An 11,710-nucleotide genomic window follows, 5' to 3' on the forward strand; every position below is an offset into this window, starting at 1 on the left:
GAGTGGCCGTTATAGGGAACTTTCACAGACAACAGGATGGTAAAAACACGAGCTACGGGTTACCTGGAACGCTACCAAGTCGTAGTTGTGACTTGAAGCTGTAACTTACGGTTTCAAAAGCCTGCCTTGAACGCAGCATTAGCCGAAACGGCCGTGAAGCTGATATCTGCTTTAAGTTCATTTTGAAAGTCTCCAGCTCCGGTCATCATGACCTCCTCCACTTTGGAAGAAGAATCTTTTGGATCCATGCAGTCATCAATGACTTTTTACACATCTCTTGATTTGCTTTGCACATAAAACTTTATTATTAAGGCAAATGAGACAGACTGAAGCATGGTTACAGGACCCATCATGGAGTCAACTGAACGTATGATGAAGGTTAAAGCTTGCAAACTACAACTACATGGAAAAAATACTCTGTAATCATCATCATCATCATCATCATCATTGTCATCATCATCATCATCATCATCATTCATTGATTTATATCTTTGAGAATGCTCTTCTGCAAAGGTTCAGAAATACAGAAATCAATCCAGTGATAAACAACATAAAGAACACACTAGATTTAACAATATTGGCAGATGAGCAAATGTTTACAATGATGATTAATATGATAGAAACAATTATTTTCTTATTTCTAAACAACAATTACAGTTAATTCACTTTTCAATTAAGGAGGTCGACCTGAACTCCTTTATCCCAATAATGTGGGGCGAGAAGCTAATGTGAGGGAGGGACCTCATGGATATTGATTGACATCAGGTTGGATGTAGAAAAGGCACCACCCAGGTGGATTGTGGGTACTGTAGGTGCATCCTGATGAAAACATTTGTGGACTGAGATCATAAGTTTGAGTTTGAGCCTCAGGCTAAAGTTATGCTAACTCAGGCTCTGTGGTGTGGGAACATCAGGAAGAGGAAAAGCATGATTTTGATGTAAAAAAAAAAAAAACACTGAAGATGTTAAGATTTTTGATGAAGACAATACAGGATTAAAGCATGTTTCAGTTCGGGACAACGGTTGTACAGTCTCCATCACTAACATCGGTTGTCTTTTTACCTTTTGCAGTGCAGTTATCTAAAAAAGGCAGATGGATTCTTGCTTTGGCTTTTTTAAAGAACTTTTTGAGGCTGTCAAAGGAGCACGTCTGCACGTTCATATTATCTTCATTCCTCACAGCTGCAGCACCGATCCTGAAGTTACCGTCGGCTTGCACGCAGCAGTAGGTGTGCCAGAAGTAGGCAGGGATGTTGACACGGTTTTGGTTATTATTATCTTTAACCCAATTATCTTCGGAGGGAATCGCACCGACCAGAACGTAGGCTGTTTTGCAGGTTTGCAAAGCGTTATGGACATTATTCTCGTAGGTCTCCCAGGGACCACCGTTCAGTCCTATGTTCTGTGGAGCGATGTTGGTCAGGGTGTAGGTGGCCCTGCAGCCAGGATCTGTAAAACAACAAAGAGACACAGTGAATTAGATAAGAAGACGTCTTGTGGATGTGATGAGTAGGGGTGTACCCAAACCCGAATACGTATTAGGAAGTACACAAAGAATGCTTTGATCCCGAATAGTTTTGCTGTCCGAAGTTTCTCCTCATTATTTGGGAGCTTTTTTCTAAAGCAAAAGAAACATTTGGATCAGCAACAGCACATAACAATTCTGGTTCACACTCCAACACAGTAGGTGGCGCTAATGCTCACCAATACTTCCAGGGTCACCATTCAACGACTTAGCATTTATGGGAAAAGAAGCGGCTATAAAACGGTGGATAGTTTTTTTTTGAGTGTCACAACCCCCGCGAAATGACTCGTTTCTCTACCAGAATTTGATCCATTCAGTCCGATTACGTTTGGAAAGAGCTAAGGTGGAAGTTAGCGGGCTAGCTCGGCGTAGCACTAGCTCGGCTGAAGTCAGTGCGCCCACTTCCGGTTTCTTCCCGAATACGAATCCGAAGTTTTTTTTTAAAAAGCCCGAATCCAAAGCAAATTCAAATCTTCAATTTGTTGATTGGTAGCCTGACAAGCCAGACTATATCATTAAGTCTGGCAACGACTGGTAGACCTCGGCTCAATCCAGGGGGCGGGATGAAGGCTGTCTTCCAAACTGCCTCTGCACGCAATGGGGTAGCGCTACGACCAAACAGAGCAAAGAGCAGGATGTCGTTAGCCTGACAAGCCAATTAAAATGTATGTCGTCATGGCGTTAAGCCCGCCCAACGACTCTCTAAACAGATAGAGCGCTGTGATTGGTGAACACAAACGGTGTTCGAGACTCAAAAAGTTCATATGGCTCGTTTCTAGACCCACCTACGGAGCAAATATATTTGCTGCCGCTAGGGTGTGTCTAGATTTCTAGGCTAGTTGATTGGGGTAATTACTAATGAATCACATACTGTTGAATGAAATAATAGATTTTTATGTATAGACAACAAGAGAAGTTACACAGTGGGGCTTTAAAACCACAAATATCTGTCTTGTTATGAATCAGTAGTAAATTAAAGCAGAAGTAAGTGATATATTTGTGTTAATATAAGTCTTAAATAGTTATATCTTCCGACAGCAATCACTTACATAGAGTGTTTGGACCGAAACACGGGTCTGGCAGTCACTCTGCTCTGCTCTGAGCCGAGGAGAAAACATTTATCGTATCCTACAGTTTTTATCCAATGAGGAGAGATAACGGCATGCAGGGCTGTGTGTGCAGCCAAGGAACGCCGTGAATGTGGCGACGTAGGGACGAGGACTGTTATGGTGCGTTCAAGGAAACTCGTATTTTTCCGACCGTGAAGTGGTACCAGTTCGATCTGGTACGAGTTCACCGGTCGGAAGTTACAAGTGGCCGTTATAGTGACTTTCACCGGTAAAACAGGTCGGAAAAACACGAGTGGGTTGCCTGAAACGCTACAAAGTCGTAAGTTGTGACTTGAAGCTGTAATTTACGATTTCAAAAGCCTGCCTGGAACGCAGCATTAGCGAAAACGACCGGACCACTTACTTCTGCTTTAAACACAGACAAAGAAGAAAACACAAGACCTTCATTTCATAATAAATGTTAAATACACAAATTTGCAATAATGTAAACAGATTAAAACATCCAGCTCCAGCTTTCCTTACCTGCATGGTGTTGATTGGGATTGAGGTGACCACGGTTGTAATTGGCAACACCAATGTAGTCTGTATCTAGCGCCTGTTTATCTCCCAGCTGGACGCCAGGATGTAAGGGCCCCAGATCTCCCTCCCACATCATGTCCTTTTCCCAGTTCTGATTTACCAGCTACAAGGTAGAAGTTTCACATCAGATAAATCTCAGATTCAGTTTGGGACAATCTTTTCAATCGATAATCTTACTTACTGATAATGATCGGTTGATTTTCATTATTTCACATTTCAAACTTGTGCGTGGATGACGTACCTTAGGCTCAATAAACCATCGACCTTCCCATTTACATGTACCAGGAGTCTTCTCATGTAAATAAGCAGAGTAGACAGGAATCCGGTTGGCAGTGTCGTACAGCGTGGCAAAGTAGGGCCTGTTTGTGAAAAGATTAAAGGGATAGTTCACCCAAAAATGAAATTTCACTCATTATTTACTCACCCTCATGTCGACTAAGGGCTGGGAGAAGTTTCAGAGTCCTCCGTGGCTTCTGTGAGTTACAGGGGGTCTCGGCATAGCAGTGCATGTCCATAAAACGGTTGCAAGTGGACACCAGCGGTCTTCGTCACAAAAAAACACACCAAAAAACATCCAAATACCTCCATGCTGCTCGTATGTAATGACTGTCTTGTATTGAAGCCCCAAAAAATGAAATTGTCCCGAAAAAAATTAAATAAGTCTGTATTTCAAGCTTTTTTTTTTAGCGGAAGATTCTCGAAGCTCCTCTTCCCAGTTCGTCCAAATTTGACGAACAGGGAAGAGGAGCTTCGAGAAGCTTCCGCTACAAACAAGCTTGAAATACAGACTTATTTAATTTTTTTCGGGACAATTTCGCATTTTGGGGCGCAATACAAGACGGACCCCCTGTAACTCACAGAAGCCACGGAGGACTCTGAAACTTCTCCCAGTCCTTAGTCGACATGAGGGTGAGTAAATAATGAGTGAAATTTCATTTTTGGGTGAACTATCCCTTTAAGTGAGACACTTTTAAATTTAACTTTAATACAGATTTGACTAAGTTGTGTCTTACGTGTTCTGAAATGTCTGGCAGATGTGGACGTCGCTGGTGGAGGACTGGACCTGTGGCTCCTTTCCTTTGTAGAAGTACTGATTACATGGTTTGTCCTTAAAGAAGAAACAGACAATATGAACACTTACAGTTTACCACTTATCTAACTGTACGTTTTAAACGTTGACAAAGAAAACACAAACCTGAAAATTTTTCACAACATCTGCGTGGACGTTGAGGATGAGTGGAAGAAGAAAGCACACAGTGAAGCTCTGCATCCTGGATGAAAACTGTGAATCACGATCGTTGGTCTGCACCAAACAAACAGTAGAAGAAGAAAAAAACAGGATTCTCAACAGGGTGATGAGACAATCTACCACTGTATGAAAGTGTCCACCTGTCTCTACCTTATATACAGGAATTAGAGGAAGTGACAAAGCAATAAACAAACAGGTTGTGGTTGGTGCGATAAAGAAACAGCACATCATGGTGGTTAGCAGCGTCATGCTCAACTTCCTGCAGCCAGGACAAAAACAAACTCAGAATGAACTTTAAACTTTGTGACACATAAATTATAAAGGCCACAATGCATTATAACAATGAGCAGGTAAGACTTTACTTGAGGGGTTAGTGCATAACTCATTCATAAGACCGTTTAATACATCCATGATAACTTCATAAGGCATTCATACATCGGGTTACATTGCTATATCATTCGGGTGTGTAGGGTTAGGGTAAAGTGAATGACACTTCATAACAACGTTATGGCATTGACATAATGTTTATGACACATTCATGACTGTGACAGTGTCATGTAACTCCTATGATGATAAGGGTTACCGAAATAATATAAATAATACACACACACACACACACACACACACACACACACACACACACACACACACACACACACACACACACACACACACACACACACACTATGACTGCTGCATTCTGGTAATCATAGTGACTACATGTAACATTCATGCGTTTTTTTTTTTTTTTAAAGAATGCACACGTTAACTCCCACATTAAGATAATTGAACATTTTTGTCACACACTAACCCACAATAGTAATGTTTGTTCAATAATTGGTTTTATAGACTTTAAGACTTGCATGGGACAGTTGAAACACTTCACATTTTTGGACTACACTCACCAAACTTTGATAGATTTAGTTTGGTTTAGTTTATTAAGATTCCCATTAGCTGCAGCAAGACCACAGCTATTCTTCCTGGGGTCCAACAATTATAAGTAGCATAAGAAAACATAAAAACATTATAAAACAACATGAAACAAAAAACGAAGTTATCTTTACACTTCTCAAAAACGTAAACAACATACATGTGTAGATTAAACATACATGTTTCTGCTAATTAGCCATGCCATTTAAAGATGGTTACATATGACATATCAATCGCAATATTAATTTAAATGGAAGAATTCAGACGTTGCAACTGACCCCAAACCTGAGGTCAGTTACAACATCGATCAGGGAGGGTTACAACATTAAAAACAGTTACAACATCGATCAGGGATAGTTACAACATATTAAAAACATTTGCAACATGATTCAGGGATGGTTGCAACATATTAAAAACAATTTCACTGTTTGACTTTTGAGTTTTGTCTCAATAAGCGTAGTATCCCTAAAATATGCATTGTCTTGCAACAATACTAGTATTATTTAGTTATTTAGTATATCAGAGAACAGTTGGAGTTTTGTTTTGCATAGATAGGCCTTGAGTCAATGAGTAGAAGTTACTGGTGGTATTAAAACTTAAGTTTAGTGTGACACAAGAACAATGGAACAATACAAAAAAAAAACTATATTAAACATGTACTCTACTTTTGGATGATTTATTCACTATATGACATCAAATAGGAAAATATATGTGGCTATTTTTGTCCCCCGCCCTGTCAGCCATGACAAAACATCATGTGCTAGCTAGACAGAATGACAACATGCTAAAGAGGACAGTGAAGGTAGGTTTGGATTAATTCATACAAAAGGTCAGGACAGTATGACACTTTTTTGACACATATCACTTTTTGCAACTGTCCCTTGTTGCAACTGTCCCCAGACTCCCCCTATAGCTAAACTCTCTCCAACACTGTTGTTCTCATTAAAATTACGTGCTGGTTTTATACCTGGACATATTTGAAAACATTAAGGCGATTCCCTCTATAGTATAGTCAGTTTTGTATATAGTGAGGTGAACGTGTGGGACTGAACAAAACTCAGTAGAGCTGGTTGCCCTCTTCATGAACTGACAGTGCTTTTTTTCATTTAGCCAGTTAGGCTAAGTTAGTCGAGTGGCTAAGAGCAAGATGCGATAAATGAATACATGATCAAAAACACTGTACAAAAATACAAACTGAATCAGCTATACTATTACTTTTACTAGTTTTTAAATATCTTAATGGTCTTGGGCCCTTTTATTTATCTGACTTACTTTTACCATATCAACCCTCGCGGACCCTGAGGTCCTCCGGTGCTGGCATTTCAGCCATTCCAAAAGTTAGATCCAAAACACACGGGGAGGCGGCATTCAGTTATTATGGCCCCCGATTGTGGAACAACCTGCTGGAGAACCTCAGGGCCGCAGAGACTGTTGACGTTTTAAAAAAGAGGCTCAAGACCCATCTTTTTAATCAGGCTTTTATATGATTTATTTTATTTCTTTATTCCTTTTAATTAGTCTTTGTATCATATTTAGTTTTTGTTCTATATGATTTCATCTGATTTTATATTCATTTTATTTCATTCTATTTTATTTTCTCTATTTTTTATACCTTTTATCGTATCTTATACTTTCTATCTTATCTATCTTAGTGTTTTAGTTTTTAGCTTTTACTGTCTTAATGGTCTTAGTCTGTTAGTTTTTATCTCCAGTGTTTCCTCCTGGGGGCCTGCCACACTGGGAGTTGCTTTGGTCTACCAATGGGGGTGCTGTCCCGTGGATGGCTCTGTCCCGGGTGGCTAGAGGGCTCCGTACCTTGGTGTGGGGCCTCCTGTCTGCCTGGGTCAGGGTTGCCTCTGTGGCAGCGCTCCCTAGTCGTGGGCCGGGAGCCTTCTCAGTGTGGTCGGCCCCCTAAGGTGGCTTTTCCTTCTCGCTTAAGGTGTTGGTGCCTGGCCATGTCTCTCTAGTGTCTCTGGAAAATAATATTCACTAAAGACACAACATGCACTCATAAAACAATAACTGAACCAAAACCATACAAATTAAGACCAAATCAATTAAAGGAAACACATTTAAGGGGTCTCTCCTTCAACTCTGTATTGTATTGATGATAAGGGCAAGGCAAGGCAGGGGAATTTTATTAGTATAGCCCATTTTTACAAACAGTTTGTCTCAAAGGGCTTTAAATGGCATCATAACAACATCCTCTGCCCTTAGACCCTCACATCCACTGAGGAAAAACTCAGGGAACCAGCTGAGGCACTGGACCGACATGTTGTCCAACCCGCGGCGACCCGCGGCGACCCGTGGCCCAGTGGCACAACCTGCTGACGGCCCAACAGGTCAACTCCACCCTGGCCCTGAAGAAGAAGATCCCCCTCCACAGCAAGATGCCCTTCTGACGGACACGTTTAGATTCATTCATCCAGTTGATTTCTTCATGATAGAAATGAAAGATTGATAATTATATTTTATGCTGAGGTTCACTAAGGTTCACTTTGAAACATGAGCACTTCTTCTGTCCTAAATGAACTGCATCTTACCTTGAAGAAAAATTAAATTCCTCCACCTTTTTGAAGACATTTCTGTACAACGTATTAAACATCATGTGACTGCATCGACTGTACGTGTCCAGCTCTCAGCAGATGTTTCGGAGGAAAGATGAAATCCTGGAGATCCTTGAAAATATTCCACTAAGTCATAAAAATAAGGATGTTACGCCAAAACCCCTAAAAACTGAAGGAAAAGTAAATAACATGATAAACTTATGTGTGTTTAGTGTAGAAAAATAGAACCACAGAAATTCAACAGCAGCAGAAACTTCAGCCTTACAATAAGTTGATTCACGACTTGTAAAAAGTTTTACATCACAGCACTGTTTCATGGCGGCCAGCAGAGGGAGCTCCTGCCTCAGTCATCAGAGGCGTCATGGTAACGGATGAGTTCAGCATCAACATAACAATAAAGAAAACCTTTGGTGTAATAAAAATATATTAGTAGCCTACAATAACACATCAACTGTCTGTACTGACTTGTTTTCAAGTAAACCAAAAGGCCACTGATGCATCATGGGTAGGAGGTTTACACAGTGTTGTTGCTTATAGGTGATCATCATCATGATCATCACTGAGAATATGAATAATGTTAAACCTGCCAAAGTGGACCATCGTGTACATGGAAAAAATACTCTGTAATCATCGTCATCATCATCTTTTATTGATTTAAATCCTTGGAAAACACACTGAGATTGAGAATGTTCATTGGCAAAGCTTCAGAAATACAGAAATCAATACAGTGATAAACAACAGAAAAATACATGTCTTAAAAGAACACACTAGATTTAACAATAATGGCAGATGTTTGTAATGAGAGCAAGAATGATTAATATGATAGACAATATAAAATTGAAAGCAGTGACAATTACAGTTAATTAAGCTAAAGTTATGCTAACTCAGGCTCTGTTTTTACAGGAAGAGGAAACACATGATTTTGATGTTAAAAATACTAAATATATTAAGATTTCTGATGAAGAAGATACAGGATTAAAGCTGGGGAAATACATTTTTCATTTCCTTTAGCGGACAACACTTGCACAATTTCCTTCACCACCAATGCTGAATTATGCTTTGCAGTTATTTGAAAAAGGCAGATGGATTCTTGATTTGACTTTGTTAAAGAATTCTTTGAGTTGGTCAAGGGGACACTCCAGCACCTTGGTATCTATCCTCACATGTGCAGCACCGCTCTTATACGGCTTACCGTTGTTGTCCAGGCAGCAGTAGGCGTAGGGATGTTGACACGTTTTTGGTCTTTCTTATTTTTAAGCCAATTATCTTCAGAGGGAATCACACCGACCAGAACATAGGCTGTTTTGCAGTCTTCAGAAATGTTCTTGAGTTTTTCCTCATAGGCGTTCCAGGAACCACCGTTCAGTTTAATGTTCTGTGGAACGATGTTGGTCAGGGTGAAGGTGGCGCTGCAGCCATCACCTGTAAAACGTTAACAAAGAGACACAGTAAATTAGACAAGAAGTCTTGTGGATGCAGGATGTGATGAGTCCTGAGAGTCTACGAGTGCAGAAGAAGAAACAGACAATATGAACATTTGCAGTTTACCACTTATCATGTGTTTTTTAAATGTTGACAAACAAAACACAAACCTGAAAAATTGTAACAAGTTCTGTGTGCACGGTGAAGATGAGTGGAAGAAGGAAGCACACAGTGAAGCTCTGCATCCTGGATGAAAACTGTGAATCATGATCGTTGGTCCGTAATTAGGGGAAGTGAAGTGCTACAGTTTTTTTTTTGATTGCATAAACACTAACATAAAGATTACTATTACACAATAATCAACTGGTTCAAACTGAATGGAGTTATTTTGCAAAAGATCTGAGGTGTTCTGCTAATTGTGTGTAGTGTTTTGAAAAAAGGGCGATGATTTAAAAATCGTGCTTAAGAAATTGGAAAAAAAACTGTAACAAACAGGGTGCAGTTGGTGATACAAAGAAACACAAGACTCTGCACTGTCCTAATTCCATTATTGGTTTTATTTGCTGTTGCAAATAATATTTTTTATTTTATTTGCAAAAATGTACAATTCCATTATAAGTTTAAGCTACAACACTTAGACACAAAGTTGATGACAACATGTGTGATGTATAAGACAGAGAACAGACTGAGCTGTAACTTGTAGTGGAGTGTCTTTAAATCTCTCAGCAGCTCTTCTACCACAGCTGGATCTCAGCTCACTGTTTATTCATGGTGTCAGAGCTCACCGGTCCATACAGGTGTAATACCAGGAGTTACCCAGCAGGTGGCGACACTCTACTGTAGAAAGAGACTTCCCCTCCCTCTGTCGTCATGAACTTGTGATTTCCTGTAAACACAGAGCAGAGGGAGGAGATTACAGTAAAGGTGTTCAGACGCCATTTTACAGTGAACGGAGCAGAAGGAGAGAAACTGAAGTCTGGGACCAGTGAGTGTCAACACAACATTATTATTATTATTATTATTATTATTATTATTATTATTATTATTATTATTATTATTATTATTATTATTATTGTTGTTGTTGTTGTTGTTGATGTTGTGTCAGAGTGTGAGAGTCAGTTTGTCTGTGTGGACTGTGGAGGGAAGAAGAGTCAGATGTAGTCCCTTCATACGTCAGCACATTGTCTCAGATTCACCTGGACACAACTTCTTCAAACTCAGAACAAACATCAAAGGTCAAAGGTCACGGTGACTCGATAAACATGGATTTAATGTCAAACTACTATGAGTGGTGAAGGTCAACGACTGGATCAAACAAGGAAGTGATAGTCTGTCGTTGGTGGATTTGGGTGTGTCTTGATTCTGTGTGTGTGTGTGTGTGTGTGTGTGTGTGTGTGTGTGTGTGTGTGTGTGTGTGTGTGTGTTACTGGTTTCCCTCTCAGACTGACTGAAGTCCTGAAGATGAGTGTTAATGTGGAGGAACAGGAGGACAGATCAAAGTCTCCAGGATCCATCTGTCTCTCTGTGAATAGTGACCGGCGGTCCAAAGAACAAGGCATTTACTTCAAAGCTGGACCTGGACCTGGACCTGGACCTGGACCTGGACCTGGACCTGGACCTGGACCTGGACCTGGACCTTCAGAGTCACAGTAAGAAACCAGACACAGACCTGTGTGCAGGGGTGGGAGAGTTATTTTAACGTCCTGGGTCAGTGGTGTGGGCGGGGCTGTACGAGCAGGGGATAGTGTGGGAGGCATGCAGGCGCAGGCGGGAGGTGATTTGCATATTTCATAAATATTTAGCTTTACACTCTGCAAACATTTAACATTTAAATTTATATTTAATATTTATATTTAACATTTAGATTTAGATTTATATTGTAGCGTCCGACCAGACATCCGAAGAATGACGAGGAGTGGTCTCACCTTTCTTTTTTATTAGACAGTTACTGTCGGACGTAACTACGCCAAAATTTAGAGGACTCCAGATGGAAATTAGCCCACGGGCTACAATCTGGCACATTTGCACGTATACTACGGTACATGTTTTATTAATGTGCATTGTCCTGACTTCTAAATAAATAAATTACAAAAAAAATAACAACAGCGCTGAGTTTGTCTTACAGCTCTCCTTCATGCAGGTGCTCACTCTCCTATGCAAACACACTAACTTCCTACACTCACCCCGCCCCCTTGCTTACTCATCCAACCACATACCTGTCTATACCAAACACGTTCACTGACAGTCAAAAATCACAGAACTTTAGAACACAGAACACATTATAACAGTAACATTACTGCAGGGTCGCTACAGTATCTAACAATCAGATTTAACATGTATAGTTAGTTTTATATTTAACATTTAGATT

General features: G+C 40.2%; 1 protein-coding gene across 1 annotated transcript; it reads right to left on the reverse strand.

Moving 5' to 3' along the window:
• Nucleotides 1-439: 439 nt before the first annotated feature.
• LOC310987595 (endonuclease domain-containing 1 protein-like) lies at nucleotides 440-4,533 on the reverse strand. Its single transcript, XM_083973924.1, has 5 exons — nucleotides 4,370-4,533; nucleotides 4,188-4,282; nucleotides 3,416-3,533; nucleotides 3,118-3,277; nucleotides 440-1,449 (listed from the first exon to the last, which is right to left on the reverse strand). Exons 1-5 carry the CDS (start codon nucleotides 4,442-4,444, stop codon nucleotides 1,007-1,009), a joined length of 891 nt encoding a protein of 296 aa, XP_083830050.1. The 5' UTR covers nucleotides 4,445-4,533; the 3' UTR covers nucleotides 440-1,006.
• Nucleotides 4,534-11,710: the final 7,177 nt, after the last annotated feature.

The sequence above is a fragment of the Trachurus trachurus genome (assembly GCF_905171665.1).
Source record: "Trachurus trachurus genome assembly, chromosome: 6".
Classification (NCBI taxonomy): Eukaryota; Metazoa; Chordata; class Actinopteri; order Carangiformes; family Carangidae; genus Trachurus; species Trachurus trachurus.

What these genes read in the sequence shown, in the direction of transcription:
- LOC310987595 (XM_083973924.1), bottom strand. Translation starts at nt 4,444, where the DNA reads ATGCAGAGCTTCACTGTGTGCTTTCTTCTTCCACTCATCCTCAACGTC. An exon ending in ATGTTGTGAAAAATTTTCAG is followed by an intron (nt 4,283 to 4,369) that starts GTTTGTGTTTTC and finishes TTCTTCTTTAAG; the next exon opens with GACAAACCATGTAATCAGTA. An exon ending in TGCCAGACATTTCAGAACAC is followed by an intron (nt 3,534 to 4,187) that starts GTAAGACACAAC and finishes TTTCACAAACAG; the next exon opens with GCCCTACTTTGCCACGCTGT.